Source organism: Cebus imitator, unplaced genomic scaffold (assembly GCF_001604975.1).
Source record: "Cebus imitator isolate Cc_AM_T3 unplaced genomic scaffold, Cebus_imitator-1.0 Scaffold132, whole genome shotgun sequence".
Classification (NCBI taxonomy): domain Eukaryota; kingdom Metazoa; phylum Chordata; class Mammalia; order Primates; family Cebidae; genus Cebus; species Cebus imitator.
Window position 1 is genome coordinate 1471008 of NW_016107447.1, and position 20642 is coordinate 1491649.

The window sequence follows — 20642 nt, forward strand, 5'->3', positions numbered from 1 at the left end:
TGAAACACGACAAAACAATAATTATAGCATCGATTAGAGTCAGGCACTATTCTTAGTAGTTGACATCTATTAACATTTAATCTTGTAAAGTAGGTCCTCTTATCGTTCTAATTATGCAGATGAGGAAAGTAAGGTTTAAAGAGGCCAAGTAACTTTCCTGAAGCCACACAGATGGTAAAGGATTTGAACATAGGTTAATCCATTGCTTTTGGGATCAAGATCAGACCCCTTACCTGTCCTCCTTCTCCCATTAGCCCAGCTTCATCTTTCTCTCTTTTTAAAATTTGTTAATTGTTTATTTATCAAGAGAAACTATTCCTCAGCCCACATATTCATGCTTCATGGTTCAGGAACACAAGTCAGTGAGAAACTTCAACCCAGAGAAATTCTTTCAATTCCAAAGTCACTTTGCACTCTGAAAGACACCAGCCTTCCTCATCTCTTCAAAATCTGTTCTAGAATTACAATTTCTGTCAAAATCTGTGTATGCCTCATTTCTTGGTTCAGCAACAGCGAGCTTATATAGAGCTGCAATCCCTAGGAATGCAACACATGCTTGAACAATATGAAACCACAGGTGCTTGGCCAGAAGGCCACACATCCAACGTTTTGTCAAAGCACTGAAAACCTAGTTATTGTCTTGATAGGCATGTCAACCTTAAGTAACAAGATTCAGAACATATAATTAAGTAAAGAGTTTATTTGAGCCCAAAACTTGAGGATGGTCGCCTGGGTGTGCAGATTCAAGTTGCCCTGAATATACACTACCATCTTTCTCATCTCTTCCTCACTCTCTGCTTTCCAGTCTTTCTAGGCCTGAACATGCTGCCTCTTGCCACAGAGACTTGCACATGCTATTACCTGTGCCTGAAAGGCTATTTCGTCCCATTTTTTTGGTCTAAGTACTCATCTTTCAGATCTTAAATCATGGACCCCTTTCCCAGAAAAACCTTTTCTGATCTTCCTGGCCACAATGAGCAAGTGGAACTCATCATAGGTGTCAGGGAACCAATCAATATTTGTTGAATGAATACAATGGATGAATAGTCCTTGATCGTCTTCTTTAGAGCCCAATAATATGGGCAGAGAAGAAAGAGTGTGGGCAGTCTAAGGTGGTCAAGGAAGGCATCCTGGATTTATATAGACAGAGAAGCCTGGAGAAAAAAACCAGGAAATACATATTATATACTTATCTTGTATAGCTAACATATAACCTGACACAATGTTGGCATTTGATGAGACTTCAGTGACTACTTGGCATCTCGAGAATCACTGAAGAGTAGCCAAGAGACCATGTGGTCCCATATCAACGCCTGTCTTATGGACAGGGAAACTGAGGCCCAGAAAGGAAAACTACATTGTTCACATCACATACCAAAATAGGGGAAGAAATGAAACAAAATCCATGTCTCCCAAGTCCAGGACTGATAGATTTGTGTCAAGTAGAAGACATACCTAGACTCTTGGTCAGAGACCAGCCATCAGTGAACCAGGAGAGTTAGTGCAGTGCAGGTGGGGGCAGGAGATGAGGACATTGGGTAATTCAGAAAGTATCTGAGTTACCTTCTTTGAGAGCTACACATTTATTTCCACAGCTGTACATGCAACACTTCATGTCTTTCGGGCATTCGCTGTGTTGGGTACACTGATCTATTTCATCCATTGGGCATCTCACTCGGATTTTGGGACATGAACCTAAAAGAGGGGAAGATATATTCCTTCGAGGCCTTAAAGGAGCCAGTGCTCCGCCTCCCCAGGCCCAGGGCACCAGTGCAGAGTTAGAAAACATTGTTTCCACTCCACCTGTCCCCAGAAGGTAGTGGCCCTCAGGCGGCTCAGGAATTTCACAAAACTGCCCACATCCCCAACCCCATAACAACTCACCATCAGATCCCTAAACCAACCCCTACACTCCACCCACACCATCTATGAGGTTCCTGAGAGAAAGACGCATTCCTCTGAGACTATTCTAGTCACTCAGCATTGCTATGCTTGGTTGCTCCCCCAGGAGGTGCTATGACTCTCAATTATTGAGATGAACATTTCTGGCATCAGAGAGCTGGCCTTCTGAATTCTGAGCAACCCTTGATGTGCCAGGCACTCTCTCTGAGCCCTGATTTTCTCATTTGTCCATAGGGTTGCTTTGAAGACTGATGCAACACAGTTTGAAAAGCCATTGTCAAACTGCCTGGGGAATATAACATAACATAACAGTGAGTAATATGGATGAAGCCCCTACTGTGTGCTGGCCTTTTCTCCTTAATCCTCATTACAAATTTATGGGTAAGTACTGTTAATATTCACATTTTGTAAACAGAGAAATTGGAAGCATAAGGGGATTATATGAATTTGCCAAGGTCACACAGCTACTCATGGGCGGAGCCAGGATTTGAACCTGCAATGTGTGGCTCCTGAGTGCTCACTTTCAACCACTAATTTTCAGTGCTCAGTATATTTAGCTGCTAATTGTGGGTCTTCACATTTCAGCATTCCAAGGGACTTCTGGAGACCATTCTTTATCCCACAGGCTAGGGTCCTCTGTGAGTATGGGTGTGGGGGGCTGCAGGGAGAACATTTGGAAGCTGACACAGGTGGTATTGTAGGGAGTGGCCTGTTTTCCTTACGGGAAACTTCCTTGGGCTCACCACTCCTTCTTATTCCATTTCATGAGCTCTAGGTCCAGGCACCTCCAGGAAGAACTCTTTGGAATGACTGCAAGGAGTCAGTTGCCCCAGATTCAGGTGCCTATATTCACCAAATGAGTCTCTTACCGAGAGACTACAAATAGCTCCCCTATTTCCCACCTGGAACTCCAGGCAGAGATGGAGAAAATAATTCCTCATCTGCAAAATTATTCTTTGTTCCTTCCTTCTCGCTGAGTTTCCTTTCTCCACTGCAAGGACTGAGTTCCCAATACTTACCCCAAAAAGACCCTTCAGCATGCCCAGGTCCCTGGATGTCCCCTAGAAGGATGACTGGTATCAGGATTGGCAGAAATCCTGAGAGTCCCATGTTAGGAAGTACTGGCCTGGCTGATGGCACCAAAACTAAGAACGGCTGCTCAGCGGCTCCTACCTCTGCGCTTTGCCTGCACTGGTGTGGCTCAGCACTCCAAGAGACAGCCCTGGAGACAAGCCAGGCAGATTCCCTTCATCAGGAACATCAGATCCCTGAGGCCACGAGTGCGACTAGCTGGTACCTACCCTGGGGGAAGGTGGGGCTTGATAGGCGGTTTCCAATTCTTAGCAATTGGAGGCTCTCTGGCCTACCAGGGAAAGAGGGCACATCTTGTCCTGAGCTTTCTAGGCTCCCGTAGCAGAAGAGGCTGTTTAACTCGAGAGTCTGCCATTTCCCAGGGGGCATTTGAAGGTTAAGAGTATGCTAGTTCTCTTACTTCTTTCGAATTTCACTCTTCTCCTGACACGTCTATTCTTGTTTTATTTTTCTCACTGTTTCTTCTCTTTTTTGTATCTCTTTATGTTTTGTACTCTGTGCCTGTCTTTTTCTCTTTTTCAGTGAGTCTGTCTGTCTGAATCTTTCTCCCTGACTTTCACTTGCCTCTCTTCTTTTGTATGTAAAGATCAGTTATATTTATTCTTTAAGTCAGTTGATTTTGCAACAATCGATAACATCTTTTGTTACTTTGGGACTTCTCTAACTCTGTTCTCACTTTGTCCCTGTTGTCGCAGCTATAGCATTGGATAAAAAGTTTCAAAAGCATTAAGGCTTGAGCATCTGCACCAAATTTCATATCCTTGGTATAGGCCCGAGTGAAGTGAGGAGCCAGGTACCTGGGCATCAATCCCATCTGGCAAAGGACTGTGGGTAATGAAAACATTTCTGTAGGATGGCAGCAGGGTGTCTGTGTGCAGCAAGGCATGTCATCAGTGGTGAGTGAGATATTAATTCCTGTTTATGGCTGAATAATAGCCAATGCACATTGATAGCCTCCTACCTCCAAAATTAGTCCCTACTTTTCTGCTGTGGGTTTTCTCCGGCCCCTTGGGAGCTTGTATATCTTGTATGCATAAAAGTCTGAAAGAGTGAGGGATTTAGCATCTCTGACATCCAGTGGGCGTTGGGAGTCAGTGGACAAATAGCTTAGCTTCCCATCACAGGAGATAGATTAAGAAAATTTGTGATCTGATATCCAGAATCTATAAGGCGCTTAAACAAATTTACAAGAAAAAAAAACATCAAAAAGTGGGCAAAGAACATGAACAGACACTTCTCAAAAGAAGACATCTATGCAGCCAACAAACGTGAAAAAAAGCTCAGCATCACTGATCATCAGAGAAATGCAAATCAAAACCACAATAAGGTACCATCTCATGCCAGTCAGAATGGTGATTATTAAAACGTCAAGAAACAACAGATGCTGGCAAAACTGTGGAGAAATACGAATGCTTTTACACTGTTGGCAAGAATGTAAATTAGTTCAACCATTGTGGAAGACAGTGTGATGATTCCTTAAAGATTTAGAGCTGGAAATACCATTTGACCCAGCAATCTCATTTCTGGGTATATACCCAAAAGAATATAAATCATTCTGTTATAAAGATACATGTATGCGTATGTTCATTGCAGCACTATTTACAATAGCAAAGATATGGAATCAACCCAAATGTCCATCAATGGTAGAGTGGATAAAGAAAATGTAGTACATATATACCATGGGATACTACTCAGCCATAAAAAGGAATGAGTTCACATCCTTTGCAGAGACATGGATAAAGCTGGAAGCCATTATCCTCAGCAACCTAACACAGGAACAGAAAACTAAACGCTGCCAGTTCTCACTTGTAAGTGGGAGCTGAACAATGAGAACACATGGACATTGGAAGGGGAACAACATACACTGTGGCCTGTTGAAGGGGCAGGGGTAGGGAAAGTATCAGGGGCATGTGGGCTTAATACCCAGGTGATGGTTTGATAGGTGTAGCAAACCACCATGCCACACACTTACCTGTGTAACAAACCTGCAGGTCCTGCACATGTATCCTAGAACTTAAAATAAAATAAAATAATTTTTAAAAAGAAAATGTGGAAGCCTGTTTTACATGATTCTTTAAAAGGTCCCCAGTAGGACTGAGCCACAGTGATAACCAGCTCATAATAGACTCCTCTCTCTTCCCTAAATTACTCATCCCACTCCCCCATCCTGTATGTCTTGGGAGGTCTCCCAGACAAACTACCTGCACCCATGCCCTTTTCCAAGGGTTCATTTCTAGAGGATCCAAACTAAGTCATTGTCCTTGGGCCCTTGCCTAAAAAGAATTTTACAATCTTTTATAGAAACAGAGGTATATAACAATAACAGTATCCCTGGAGCTCACAACTCTTCAAAGTTCTGATTGTCTTTACTCCCTTGAATGGTATCACCAGAAGCCTCAACGATCCCTTACTCTACAAGTGCAATGTGCCAAAAAGATGTCAATTACTCAGCCTCAGAGGCACAGGACTTCATCAAGTACTTTATTGGAAAAAATTGAGAGTGACACAGTATAAACTGGGAGCTCTAGAAGTTGGAGATAAAGGGGACATAAGGATGAAATCAAAACAGAAGGATATTGTGCATCAAAAGAGGCAAGGTCTGGGGAAGAGGAGGTAGATGCAGGGGTTCTGTTTTGGGAAAGGCCAAGATCTCGGAATGCTGAGAGTGAAACTGGAAGTCAATCTAGAGCATCGGTCAGGTACACGGACAGTCCTCAGAGCATGAGCCACATGCTGGTAGTTCTTCCAGTGCATCCTTATCCATTCAGGGAACACCTGTAGAGAACGTAGGACAGAAACAGTTAAGCATCTTGGGTTCAGCTTATCTTTGGAGGCTGAAGTTACGTTTATACATCTTTTCACAGAAAGATACTAAAAAGAAGTGGGTTTGCTTTGGGGAGTTCTCCATCTCCTTCAAGGACAAATGAATAGGAATTGCTGGCAAAGAGTTGTACTGAGAGCATTGATGGCTTGGAAGGGTTGGTTGGTCAACCTATCCAGGTTTAACGTCCTGTGCCTCTTCTGCAGTTCGTCTCTGAGATTTCACCACTTCTGTACCCTTCCTCTACCCCTCCTAACTCCCCTCATACTCGCCAACATTGATTACTTCTGCATCCCTCTCATCCTCAGTTCCCAGAAAGTAACTTTGTCTTACCCCTTTGCCAGGTGCATTCTGATCTCCTGATTGGAGCTGGTTCTGTCAGCACCAGGTCTGCCAAAGATGTAGCTGTCCTGGAATGGACCAGCCAACACCCAGACCTCCCAGCCTGGCACTGGAGAAGATGAAGGAGCGGGGCGCCCAGGACTCACGTTTTTTCTTGCAGGTGTTCAGGCAGTTGGTTTTGGATTGGAAGTTGTTATTGTTTCCCTGGCAGCCGCCATAGATAAAGATGGAGCAAGTATCATTTTTCTTGTCATACCACCAACGACGGAAAAAAGCCATGCAGGGGCCAGTTTCCTTTGGCATTTCACATACATCTGCAGAGAGACTCCAGAGTTGAAAACTCAGAGTGCCTACTCCAGAAATGAACAGGTGTTATTATTCTCCCTGAAAACCACTATAGATGAAACTGGAATAGGCTCCTTTTCCTTTGTCACACAGCAGGAGTACAGCTCCACTGAAATATTATACACATTTGCAAGGAGACCCCAGAGTGGGCAGCTGTATCCCTGGAGATAGTGTTGTCGCAGGTGTAATTAGTTAAAATGAGGTCAGACTAAAATAGGGTGGGCCTCTGTACTGGTATGACTGATGTCCTTATAAAAACAGGTAAATTTGGACGGAGGCATACACACTGGAAGAACACCACATGAATGTGAAGGCAGAGATTGGGGTGATGTGTCTATAAGCCAAGGAGCACCAAAGATTGCCTTCAAACCACCAGAAGCTAGGGGAGAGGAATGGAACGTGCTTCTTCCCCATAACCCCGACAAGGTACCAACCATGCTGACACCTTGACCTCGGACTTCTGAGGAACTGTGAGACCATACATTTCTGTTGTTTAAGCCACCCAGTCAATGGTACTTTGTGATAGCAACTTTAGCAAGCAAATACAGGTCCCAACTAAATTATGCTTACACAGTTCCACATGAGTAAATCTCCACTGCTGAGCAATTAGGTCCTGTTGATTTTTACCTCCTAATAGTTCACCTCTCTGCCAGTCTCTTTAATATAAGCCTCAGTGTCTCATGCCTGGGCTGTTGAGATAACCTCAGATTGATCCCCCTGCCTCCAGTCCTGGCCTCTCCAATCAATCCTTTATGCTTCCCACCAGAAAGACGGATCTGATGGATCTGAAAGCCAGGCTCATCATGTCATTCCACAGATAGGACCTACCTCGACTTCATGACCATGTCCTCACATGACCCACAAGGCCCTTCATTGCCTGGCTCCTACTGTGATGCTGGCCTCCTCCCCTGCCACAGAACCCTCCGAGCTACATGCTTCAGCAATATTCAACACACTACCCCATACCTCTATCCCTTTGCACTGCTCACAGTGACACTCCTCTTCTTCCTTCAAAACCTTTCTCAGACATCGGCTGCTGTGATGTCTTCCTTGACCCTATTCTATATCCCTCACCACCACACCTTGCTTCAGAATCTTGTGCATTCATTTTTTATTTATTTATGTGCTCATATGCTTCTAGGAACAGAGAAAAGGCATGATCTCTGCTATTTAAGAGCCCCCAGCCAAGAATCACAAACAAGAGAATAGGTTATCAGGTGGCTATTATGTACCAGTCATTGCTGTAAGCACATCATGCAGATCAATTTATATGATCCTCAAAATAACCTTTTACACTGATCCCTTTATTAGCTGAGGAAACTGAGGCACAGTGAGGGAAAGTCGTTAATTTATCCAAGACAAAAAGACTGGTACAAACCGGAGGTAAGAGTTGAACTCAGGATGTCTGCATTCAGAATCCTTACCTGCTGGCATATGAGTGACTTAGCCTCCGGCCTGCCCACTCTACTTCTGTCAAGTCCTGTTTACTTTACCTCCCATATACCTTTCAAGCACATCCTACTCTTCTTCATTCATCCCCTCAGCTACCTCTAGCTCTGGCCACCACTTCTATCATCCTGAAGTCCTTTAAGACACTCTGCTCCTCCTATTTTAACCTCTATAGATGTAGTGTGAACCTGGTCATGTGACTGGCCCACCTTGGTGGATTGCCATGGCCCTTAGGATCGAGACAAGACTCTTTCATCTGGCCCACCATACCTGAATTGTTTGATCTCTGCCCATCCAGGATCTGTTTTCCTTGTACCATGCTCGTGTTCACTCTGCATTCTGGCCTCCCCAGGCCCCACCATTGAGCCTTGTGGATGCTACTCCTGTGCTTGGAAAACCCTTCCACCACTTTTTGCCTAAAACATTACCCATCTTTCTCAACTCAGCTCCAGATTTGCTTTCTCAAAGAAGGCAATCCCAACCTTCCTGACCACGCTGAGCAGATCGAATCCTAAATTGGGTCTCAGAGGCACTCAACAAATATTTGTTAAATGAATGAAAAAAGAATCTTTGATAGTCTTTTCGCATCCCAGGGAGATGGGCATGAAATTAAGATGCAGCGGAAAGGGAAAAACCCTCTGTTCTGGGGTGGTCAGGAGAGGTATTTTGGTGCAAAGTTGGATTTGTGTAGGCAGAGAGGTGGTCACTCCATACAAAAGAGCTAGGAAATATAAATTGCTTAATTTATCACTTGCAGCAACAATGTTGGTATATGTTAGGGCAACTACGGCCACCTGGAGGCTCAAAAAAATTATAAGAGTGACAGGTAAACAAATAGCCAAAAAAATATCTGTTTCAATCCCACTGCCTCACCACTCATTTGTTTTCGTGAAGATAAGAATGACCTTATCCTATCAAGTAATGTTTGAAACTGAGTCTCAAATATTACCTGATAGGATAAAGTCATTACTATCGTCACACACCATATTTGGCACAGTAATGAATCTAAATCGCAGGTCTTCCAAGTCCAGCAATTTTGCCGGAGACCAGCCCTCAGCGACAAGGGCACAAAGCCAGCCCAGGAAGGCAGAAGGTGAGGATATGGTGGGGAGGGGTTGGTTATTCTGAGGCTCTGAATATTACCTTGTGTGACATCAAAACATTTTTTTCCGCAGCTGAAGACACAACACTTCTTGTTGTCCTGGCATTGTCTGTCCTTTGTACACACATCCCTTTCTTTGAATGCACATTCTTCTTTGATTCTGGGACATCTCTCTAGGGAGGGAGCAGTTTTACACCCGTGAGCCTTGGAGAGCACAGTGTCCCTCCGCTTTGCCAGACACAAGGCAATTCTGGAGAGTCAGGGAAGTTTGTTTCCACTTTGCTCCCTTCCAGGAGTTCTCTTCCTCAAGGCGGCCTCACTCACTTCCCTACTGCCTACACCCCGCTCCCTCCTGACCACTCCTCCCTCTCTTCCCATCCCCCCAGCTCCATCCCATCTCAAACACCAGTGATATTTGGGCTGGATAATTCTTTGTTTGGGGGGCTGAACTGGGCATTGTAGGATGTTTAGCAGCATGCCAGGCCTCTTTCCATCAGACCCCAGTAGCACCCGCTGGTTGTAACAACCAAAAATATCTCCACGCACTGCAAAGTTCCCCTGGAAGGCAAAATCGCCCCATTGCAGGCCACTGGATTAAGCTGACGTGATGTTTTTGGCTTTGTTGAAGAATCAATGTTTGGAAGTTCCTCTAGGTGGAGATATTATACAGCGATTAATATCACTTACCCAGGAGCCAGTTTAGATTTTGAATTCTTACTCTTGGTCTGAATTCTGACCCTCTCTGAACCTTGGTTTCATCAACTGTAAAATCGTTTTGCCCTTAAGGAGTTGTGAGAAAGCGATGAGACAAAGTATATAAAGCTCTAATCATAGTAACAGATACGCAGTCATATTAACTAACATTTGCTAAGTACTTACCATAAGCCGAGCACTCTTCTAAGCATTTAAAATGTATGATCTCATTCAACCTTGATAATCACTCTATGAAGGAAGTTCTGTTAATATCCTCATTTTACAGATGCGGAAACTGAGGCCCACGAAATTTAAGTAACTTGCCCAAGATTACGTGGCTACCAAGATTTGAACCCCCCAAATCTGACTCCAGACCCCTCTGTTGTTTTAGAAATCCCTTTTCAGAAATCCTTACTTCCTGAGTGTTCAGCAAATGATAACAATGATCATTGTTACACTATAGTCATGGAACATTAGCGTCTTAAGTTTGAAGGGACTTCTGGACGCTGTCTTTTATCTCAAAGTTAGGGAACCCCTAGGGATACAGGGATCATTTATGGGACTACATTTGAAAGAACCAGGAGTTGATAGAGACGGCGGCTCAAAAAGGGGCCTGTTTTGCTTGTGGGGTAAGGAGAAGGTCTCTTGGTTTCGTGGATTCCTGTAGCACCTACCCTAAATGCTAGATTCTGTGACTCTCTTCCACCTCCTTGATAAAGACTCTCCACTTCAAAGGGGCTGAAAGTGGGGCTTGCCTAAGTAAGGGTTTCTGCATTCCCAGAAGGGATCTTCCACAGGAGGGAGCTTACAAATATCTCTCTCCTCTCCCAACCTGGGACCTGGCTAAGATGGTGGAAAGCAACCCGGATCTGAAGAGTTGTTCCCTGATCCTTCCTCCCAGCAAACTCCCCTCTCTCTAGGGCAAGGACCGAGGCCCAATACTTACTGGCAAATAACCAATCAGTCAGACCAGGTCCCTGGACATTTACTAAGAAGATGAATAGCACCAAGAGGCTCAAAAGTCCAGAAGATCCCATGCTGAAGAGAGACTGGCCTTTCTTGTGGTTCCAGAATTTGGAATGCTCAGCTGCTGTGGCCCAGCCTATTCCTTCAGTAGCCAGGACCTTGGATATAAGAACTGGAGACAAGCCAGCCACTCCCTTTCTTGCTGGGAACACTAAGTTCCCAAGGTCACAAATGGAACTAACTCCCTCCCCCCACCCAGCTCACAGCTTGGGAGGAAGGGTCTCTTTATTGAATGGATCTTGGTCCTTACACCCCTGGGCTGCACTGGGCTGGGGGCTCTAGTCAACCCTGGGGAGTGGGCAAAGCGTGTCTCCCACTTTCCAGGCTACCTTCAGAGGGAATGCCACCATCATGGGTCTTCATCTTGATAACTTGGAGAGCAGTGCAGTGTCCTCGTTCTTCATTCATTTTCCAGCGTACGTGCACACTTACTAGCACACCCCTCTGCTTGTCTCTGACAATGTGTCTCTGTTGGTCTCTTGGTATCTCATCGTTTATTGGTGGCTCTCTGCGCCTGTGTCTGTTTCTCTTTCCCGTGGTCTCTGTGTTCCTTTCTCCCTCTCCCGCAGTTTCCTCCCATCCTTCTCTCTTTTATTTTATCTTTGGTTCGCTCATATTCTTTGACCAAGACCAAAGAATAAAGATGTTGCCGCAGAGCAGGGTGTAGAGGAGGAATTAGGCTGACAGCAGAGTCTTCAGAGAGTGTTTTTCAACGTTGTGTTGCTTTCAGAGCAAGAAAGGCTATCAAAGCTTAGAGGGAGCCTCAACCATCAACCCCAGCTTCTTGTTGTCTAAGGAACTATGAAGTAAAGGGACTTGCCTGAGAGACTACAGTGGAATAAAGTTCAGTAACACAGCAGAGTTTCGGGATTCTAACTGGGCTAGTAGAGGAGCGGTGGGAAAGAGGTGCTGGAGAATGTGGGCAGCTCTCCTTCCTATAGCCACAGAATCTACACCGGCCACTCAGCCAGTCCTGGGAAGGAGAAAGACACTCTTCATAGAGTAAATGTTATCCCTAGGGCTCCCGTTTTCTTCTCTAACTAGGTGTTGCCCTTTAGGGCCAAGTTTGTTCTCCAAGTTTTCCTACATGACAGACAGAGGCCAAAGACAGCCTTATCATCAGAGAGTGACTGTATGGTCACAAAATTTAGGATCGGAGGCAGAGCCCCCGTAAGAATCCCATTCCACCAACTTCACAATCTCACTTAAAGAGACTAGTGAATCAAATTTCTTTTTTTCTTTTCTTCTCTCTTCTCTTCTTTTCTTTTCTTTTTTTTAAAGACAGTCTTGCTCTGTCACCCAGGCTGGAGTGCAGTGGCACAATCTTGGCTCACTGAAACCTCCACCTCCCTGGTTCAAGCAATTCGTGCTTCAGCCTCCCGAGTAGCTGGGATTACAGGCATGCACCATCATGCACGGCTAATTTTTGTATTTTTAGTCAAGATTGGGTATCGCCCTGTTGGCCAGGTTGGTCTCCACCTCCTGCCCTCAAGCAACTCGCCCACCTAAGCCTCCCAACATGTTGGGATTACAGGCGTGAGCCACTGTGCCTGGCTAGAATTTCTAATGGACAAGTAAGATGTCCTAAGCAGTGCTGTTTAACTTATTTTATTTCCCATATTCTCACAATCTCAGCCCAGACGGGAGTGAAAACTGGAATATCTTGGTGGAAGGGCTCTGAGGGATCATCAAGCCCCATTTCATTTTATAGATGAGAATCATAAGGCCCAGAGAAGTGCAGGTACTGATTAAATGTCACCCAGCAAGTGAGTGTCAGAAATAAGGTTAAGAGGGAGCTGAGCATACAAGTTCTTGCCACAGGACACCAGGGCATGTTCTGATGTTGGCGTGGATATATTCTCTTGTAGAGTTGAAGATAGAGAGGAAGGGTGAGTTCAAGAGAATGAAGTGATGTCTGTAGTGGAGACAGAGGCTGAACACCCAGAGTCAGTAAATTTCCAAATGGTACCCAGGGTCCCTAATTAAAGCTGTATTTCTTTCCTAAATTTTATTGAAAATAAATTAACTACCTTTGTGGTTGTTACATTCCATTCTGTCTTGCCTAATTTTCAGGCCCAATCCAAGCATCTCACTTTCCAACCAGGTGAAATAAAATTTATGACTTTGGGACTTGGGATGAATCATGGTTTGGGCCCCTTCTCTCCAATAACTTTTTGGAGAAGGCTAGGTATGGACTCATCTGAGGTTTTGCGTCTCCTTTCGTCATCCCCTCTATTGAGGGCCATGGTGTCTGACCTCTGCCTCAGTGTCAATTCTCTTCCAGGAACGATCCTGTGCTCAGAACAGGGGACGCCAATGAGAACCAAGCAGATCAGCTTCTACCTGGCACCTCCTGCTTTTTCACTAGCCCAAGGCCTGTCACATGGACTGACTGTCTGTCACTGGCTTCCTGTGTTGCTCCCTCTGCCTCTAATTCTATTATTAACTTACATGTTTGCTCTACCAAGTAAGCTCCAAACTCCATTAAACAGGTCTGTGTCTAGAACATAGTGCTTAAAACATGAATAGGCTCAAAATAAACCCTCAGTACATCCTGCTGGATGAGCAAGGTAGGTGGTGGGGATTGGTAGGTGTGTGAATAAGTAAGTAGATATGTGGATGGGTAGGTGGCTGGTAGAGTGATGAGTGGGAAGATGGTTGAACAGGAAGAGGGATTAGTGAAGGAAGCATGGAAATTTGGGTGCATGAATGCATGGATTATGGATGGGTAGATTATTGGTGAATAAGTGGATTGGCTTGAATATAAGGATGGATAGGGTAGTGATGGGATAGGTGAGCCTATTGATGGGGGCCGTTCGAATGAAAGGTGGATGAGTGCATTGGTAGGTGGATGGAGGGAGGTAGGTATAGAAATTATGAATGTGTATTTTGATGGGCATGAAAGAGTGTGGTGTGTGTGTGTGTGTGTGTGTGTGTGTGCAGATAAAGTGGGAGGAGAGAGGTCAATAATAGGAAGATGAATTAAAGGCTGGGTGGGCAAGTGAGTCTGTAGAAGAAAGATGAGTAAGAAGGGTAAGTGGACAGACATATGGAGTGGGCAAGTACTAAGTTGAAGGGTGTGTCAGTGAAGGGATGGGAGGGATAGGTGAGTGAGGATTGGGTATCTGCATATGTGTTGAGTGAATGGGTAGGTAAGTAACGGGATTGAATGGTTAGTAAGTAAATAGGTGGGTAGAAACATGAACGTACAAGTAAAAACACTAACCAAAGTTAAAGATATAAAAAGAATTATATGGAGAACAATTTATACTACTCTAAAGTAATACATGTGAAAATATAGGAAAAAAATGATTAATTTTACCAAAATACAAAAGATCAAAATTTGCAGAAGAGGAGGTGGAAAACTTGCAGATGAAAAATAAGATGAAATATTTTAAAATTACTAAAACATACCACTAGAAAGACCCTGACCTAGATGCTTTTGGAGCTGAATTTTGGTGGCCTTCAAAAAACATAGAATTGATATATTATGTAAAATATTTCAGGCCATAGAAATGGTAGATATATTTCCCAATTAGCTCCCATACTCATGTTTTTTAAGTAATATGACCCAAATAGAAAAACAAATAAAAAACATAGACCTATTTTTCTTTTGACTACAGATGTGAAAATTCAAAATAGACTATTAGCTAAAAAGAACCAATAATATATTGATACAATAAACTGCAATTGAGGTTATTCTAAGTATATTGATATAACACATTGCAATTAAGTTTATTAAGAATGCAAGGATGGCTCAAGAAAATTTAACAAGTTATTATGCCAACAAATTAGAAGAGAAAAATTATCATGTGACTATATGCTCAAATTTGATAAAATTCAGCAGTCACTTTTAGTAGCAGCTATAAATTGATAGGAAATAAGCTTAAAAAGGAAGTAATTAGCCAGGCATGGTGGCTCTCGCCTGTAATCTCAGCACTTTGGGAGGCCGAAGCAGGTGGATTACCTGAGATCAGGAATTCACAACCAGCCTGGCCAACATGGGGAAACCCCATCTGTACTAAAAATGCAAAAAATTAGCTGGGCATGGTGGTGGGTACCTGTAATCCCAGCTACTCAGGAGGCTGAGGCAGGAGAATTGCTTGACCCAGGAGGCAGAGGTTGCAGTGATCATGCCATTGCACTCCAGCCTGGGCACCAAGAGCAAAACTGTCAAAAGGAAGGAAGGAGGGAAGGAAGGAAGGGAGGGATGGAAGGGAGGGAGGGAGGAAGGAAGGAAGGAGGGAAGGAAGGAAGGAAGGAAGGAAGGAAGGAAGGAAGGAAGGAAGGAGGGAAGGAAGGAAGGAAGGGAAATTTAAGTGTAATAAAACTTATTCATTCCAAATTCAACAACAAATGTCTTTTTACATCACAGGAGCCATTGACTTTAAAATAAGGAACTAGACAGAGATGGATGCCATTGCCTTTATTTTCATGATTATTTTGAAGTTTCTATACAGTACAAGAAGACAAGAAAATAAAGTCATGATGTTGAAAAAAGAGTCAAATATATCCTCATTTTAAGATGATGGGTTTATATATAAAATTAAAGTAACATCATTCAATATCGTGATACTTAATTAGATAATTTGGCAAGGTAGTTGGATATAAGACAAAACTGACAGCTTTTTATTATGCTACTCATAATTAATGATTTTGATGGTAATATTTTCTATTTGCTATTCAATATTTGGGTTCTATACATTTCAGTCCACAATGTGAGCAGCACTTTTCCCCCCATGGACACTCACCATCCTGCAGGCACTTGGGTTTATCAATCTTGGCACATGCCGAGGGCTTGTGTGGGCAGAAACCTGTTTTGACTTTATGGGGTAAAAGAAGACACTTGACCTTAAAATACTTGGTCATAATTTGAGACAAATTTGGGGAATCTTGGGAATCTCAAACAGGGTTTTATTCTGGTTGAGCTTCTTACCTTTCCCCCTGTAGTGGCAATAGACTGGGGGAGGCAGAGTATCAACTTTCTACAGCTAATAACTTGAGAAGCATCAAGAAAAGTCGTGAGATCTCTGATTTGTACCATCTGTTGGGGTTCCTGTCTGCTCCTATAGAATTCATGGATCTGGGTGATATAACCCCAGAGTACCACAGATGGCAGGATTATTAGATAGCACACAGAACTTTCTTGTTTTGTAAATTGTAGGCATTGAAGACCATATAGAGGGAAGTGAGTTGCCCAATGCCACATAGAAACCCAGTACAAAAGCTGAAGCCAGTTGAAAAGCCTTTGACTCCTGCTACCACACTATACTGAACCTTAGAACCTCAAAGCCACACCTGGACAATACCTGGTACTACATGGGGGAGTAAACACCTGCCTTAGAGGAGGCTGGAAAGTTGGCTTCTATCCAACAGCATTTGCTACCAATGTTTTCCCTAGCTCATCTTACAGGATATGAATATGCTGTGCATGCTCTGAAGTTCTGTGCAGACATGAGGGCTTATTAGGAATACACCTCATGGTTATGAATTTTTTATGAATCAGTGGATATTGTCACCTTGCAAGCCAAAGTTTTCTTGGGGAAGAATAGAGAGCAATACTATGAATAATTGGCTTTGAAGAACAGCACAATAGTCTTCGGAGGTCAAGAGGTCAGTATAACTTGTTGGGCATTAAAGGGGTTCCCAAGGATCTTCAAAGGTAAGCCCAAGGGGCATCTGAGGTTCAAGACACCCCCCACTCCATGGCACAGAATGGCATCCTTGGCACATGTCCAGTAGATTTGGGAGGTATATCCCCAATCCTTACCTGTCCAGGCATCGGCACAAGCAAAGCCACACCTAGATTCACAACATTTGTCTGTCAGGGGACAATCGATGTCACTGTGACATGAAGGCGGACACTCCATACGGTCAGTGAAAGGGAAGAGTGGACACTGTCCATTCTTAACTGAAACAAGAGCAGATGTGAGCTTCTTAAAACCCCATCTCCATCCCACCACTCTTCAAAGAGCTTTTCCTTCTCTTCAAAGCTAGTATCTCTTTCTGCAACTTGGTTCACCCTACCCTATCCATCTCCAGTAGGCTGTGGAAAAATGAAATGTCTCACCATATCATGGGATATGGCAGACAGCGTGCTGGGCTTGGTGCCTCAAACCCCATGGTAAAGTCCCAGTCCTGCAACTTAGTGAGTTTCCTTTTTTATAAAATGGGATAATTATGTGAAATCTACACAAATCAGTGTAAGCCATTTTATGGTATTTGGTTTTACTTAGAATGAAATGGGGATCCATTGCAGTGTTCTCAGTAGAGAAGTGACACGGCCTGACTCATGTTTTGAAAGGGTCATTGTGGCTACTGTGTTGATTTGTAAGGAGGGTAGAAGCAGGGAGACCTTTTAGGAGGCTGTTGGGGTAATCCAAGAAGAAGATGGCACCTTAGATCAGGGTGGCAGCTGTGGAGGTGGTCAGGTTTTACCAGATTCGGTATCCACTTTCAAGGTAGAAAAAAAATTATTTTCCAAATTAATGGTTGTTAATTGAGAAAGAGAGGCATCAAGTGTGATTTTGAAGTTTTTCAACCAAGATACGAAGCATGGATAGAACAGGTTTGGGTTAGGGAGTAATGGTAAGAGATACTGGTTTATGTGTATGTTTATGTTTAGCTTATTTTTCTTTTTTTGAGATACGGTCTCCCATTGTCACCCAGCTGAGCCTCAACTTCCCCAGCTCAAGTGATCTTTCCACCTCCTCAAGTGATCTTCCCAGCCTCCTGAGTAGCTGGGACCACAGATGCGTGACACCATGCCTGGTTTTTTGTTTGCTTTTTTATTTTGTAGAAATTGGGTCTCACTATGCTGTCTATGCTGGTCTCAAACTCCTGGGCTCAAGTGATCCTCTTGCCTTAGCCTCCCAAAGTGCTAGGATTACAGGTGTAAGCTACTATGCCTGGCCCAAGGTTCTGTTTAAACAAGTTCAACGTGAGGGGTTTATGAGGTCCAGGTGGAGATATAGAGCAGATAGCGGAGTCTGGGAGTCAGGTTTGGGCTGGAGATGTGACTCTGAGGGTCATTAGGACATATGTAGCACTTAAATCAATTCTTTGGGGTTTTGTGCATGTATGCTCTTGTCCTCATCTGACTGCAAATTCTACAAGGGCTTCCCCAGGTCAGGCTCAGTTATGATGTGTTGAACTCTCAGAGGTATTATCAGGTTGCCTCTGAGTGTTAACCTAAATTTCCCACAAATCAGCCCAAGCCTACTTCCCTGGCCTCCTCTTCCTGATGGCTCCTAGGAGAGGAGACAAAAGTCTCGTCCGCAGCCTCATGATTCCTTAGAGCTTCCCATGAAGGGAAGCATGTGGTCCTAGTTTCAATTCAGGCCCCAGGATTGCCTTGGCCATTCAGGCCCATGGGTCCATGGAATTAAAAGTCCACCTCTACCCCTGACCAACTGTGGGTCCTTGGGCAACTAACTTTACCTCTCTGGCTCTGTTCTCTCATCTGTTAAGTGGTAGCGATGGTACATTTTCCAGCGTGCCTCACAGAATCTGAGGTCGAAATTGCAACGCTGCCCCGTAAATCACGCAGTGCTGCATTGTAAAGATCACTAGTCATCATCTTAATTGTTACCATTTAGTGAACCCACACCATGAGACAGCCACTGTACCAAGTCTTTGTGTTTTTAATCACATATAATCCTGCCAACAACTCAATGAGTTGTTTGCTGTTACTCCAGAATTACAGAAGAGGGAACTGAAACTCAAAGAAGTGAAGAAACCTGCAGCAAGTGGGAAAAGTCAGCTTTTAATTCAGGTCATTTGACTCCTAAGTTTGGTAGGACACTGTCTCCCAGCATTACTGGTGATGACCACTATACTAGGGAATAAATCCACAGCCTGCACCTTCACCCCACCCTACCCTCCACCCCCAGTGTGGACACTTACTCCATGGGATTCCAGAGCGGGCCTTTCTACACTTCATTCTAACATGAATCTTCAGTATGATGCTCAACAGGTTACTACAATGAGGAAACACCTTCTTCCAAGGGGCCACACCTGGCTTTCAGGTCCCATTGGCCAAGATCTATTAACACTTTCTATACACTTTCTCATTTTTTGGTAGAGCCACTCCATTAGGTAAATACTATTATTAACCTCATTCTATAGACAAGGAAACTGAAACTTATAAAGGCAGGCAACTGGCCCAAGACCTCCCAGCTAGTGAATGACAGAGCTCAGTCTTGAACCAAGGAAGTTTAACCTCAAATCCTGAGCCTATAACCTCACCGGTATACTATTTCTAGTTAAACTAGGCCCTCAGATTTCCAGGAAATGGGTCTCACCAGTTAACATGCAGGACGTTTTGCAGTCAACTTCACTTAAGAAGTTGTTGGCATTCCCTTTGCAGCCGCTGTAGGTGAAGGATCTGCAGCGGTAATTTTCAAAGTCAAAATACCAGCGCCGTGCACCATCATTGCAATCTCCTTGGCTCACAGGCAGCCTGCAGGGTTCTGAGGTCAGGCAGCAAGGAGGGAAGGACATGAAGAGTAGACATAAAAGGAGAGGGTCAGTTCTCTAGCATTTGTCATAGCTCCTGGTGTTATGGCCTAAGTCATAAACGGAGTCAATGCAGGGGAAAAAAAAAGGCATAGGTTCTGGTCCTAGGTCTACTACTAATAGTCTGCATTGTATGGCACCTCTGAGCCTCACTCTTTCCTTGTAAAGAATATTATAAAGCGCATATAAGAGTCTTGTGGCCGGGCATGGTGGCTCACTCCTGTAATCCCAGTACTTTGGGAAGACAAGGTGGTAGGATCACCTGAGGTCGGGAGTTCGAGACCAGCCTGATCAACATGGAGAAACCTGTCTCTACTAAAAATACAAAATTAGCTGGGTGTGCTGGCATGTGCCTGTAATCCCAGTTATTCGGGAGACTGAAGCAGGAGAATCACTTGAACCTGGGAGGCAGAGGTTGCAGTGAGCCAAGATCGTGCCATTGTACTCCAGCCTGGAAAACAAGAGCAAAACTCCATCTCAAAAAAAAAATAACCTTATACTTTGGAGCTGATTCTTTTTCTCCATTCCTCTGAGCTTTGGGAGGGCAAGGGCAAGACTTGTTCAGCAACTATTAGGTTGGTATAAAAGTAATTGTGGTTTTTACATTGTTGAAAATTGCCATTTGACATTAGAATATATTCTTAAATACATGTGATTATGTTATACATCATTTTAATGCAGACTTCCTGTTTCATGTATTTTTGCTAATGACATTACTTGCTGTTTATTTGATATTTATTTTAGACTACGAATCCTGGCGAAACCATTACATCTGAGAAGCTTGCTCAGCACATCAATGAGATGCACTGAAACCTGCAGTGCCTGCAGCTGGCATTAGTCAACAGAAAGGCCATTTGGTCAAGAGAAAGGGCCAATTCTTCTCCACAACAATGCCCAACTACACATCACACAACCAATGCAAAAGAATAAATTGGGCTACGAAGTTTTGCTTCATCCACCATGTTGATCTGACCTCTCGCCAACGGACTACCACTTCTTCAAGCATCTCAACAATGACGAACTCTTGGAAAGCATTTCCTGCATCCTGCTTTTTGTGGATGTGTTTTTGCAGGGAAAACACATCCACAAAAAGCAGGATGCAGAAAATGCTTTCCAAGAGTTCATCGAATACTGAAGCACAGATTTTTACACTACAGGAATAAACAATTTATTTCTCTTTGGCAAAAATGTGTTGATTGAACTAAAACAGATTTACAAGAAAAAAACTAACAAGCCCATTCAAAAGTGGGCAAAGGATATGAACAGATACTTTACAAAAGAAGACATACATGAGGCCAACAAACATATGAAAAAATGCTCATCATCACTGGTCATCAGAGAAATGCAAATCAA

At 43.7% G+C, this 20642-nt stretch overlaps 2 protein-coding genes across 4 annotated transcripts in view; both read right to left on the reverse strand.

Moving 5' to 3' along the window:
- Window positions 1-1232: 1232 nt before the first annotated feature.
- On the reverse strand, window positions 1233-10846 carry LOC108313025 (eppin). Of its 3 annotated transcripts, none has more exons than XM_017541235.2 (4): window positions 10693-10843; window positions 9095-9226; window positions 6304-6471; window positions 1233-1695 (listed from the first exon to the last, which is right to left on the reverse strand). In XM_017541235.2, the coding sequence occupies exons 1-4, from the start codon at window positions 10781-10783 to the stop codon at window positions 1544-1546; spliced, it is 543 nt and encodes a 180-aa protein (XP_017396724.1). In that variant the 5' UTR covers window positions 10784-10843; the 3' UTR covers window positions 1233-1543. The 3 variants fall into 3 exon arrangements, with proteins under 3 accessions (XP_017396724.1, XP_017396723.1, XP_017396725.1); XM_017541234.2 differs by lacking the exon at window positions 1233-1695 and adding an exon at window positions 5452-5769 and having other exon boundaries at window positions 10693-10846; XM_017541236.2 differs by lacking the exon at window positions 1233-1695 and having other exon boundaries at window positions 6322-6482.
- Window positions 10847-15183: 4337 nt separating this feature from the next.
- The window catches only part of WFDC8 (WAP four-disulfide core domain 8), a 20636-nt gene continuing 15177 nt past the window's right edge, over window positions 15184-20642 (reverse strand). The window contains 3 exon segments of the mRNA XM_017541399.2: window positions 15184-15595; window positions 16543-16683; window positions 19076-19243. Of these exon segments, the coding sequence (XP_017396888.1) occupies window positions 15456-15595; window positions 16543-16683; window positions 19076-19243 (449 nt within the window). The 3' untranslated portion in view covers window positions 15184-15455.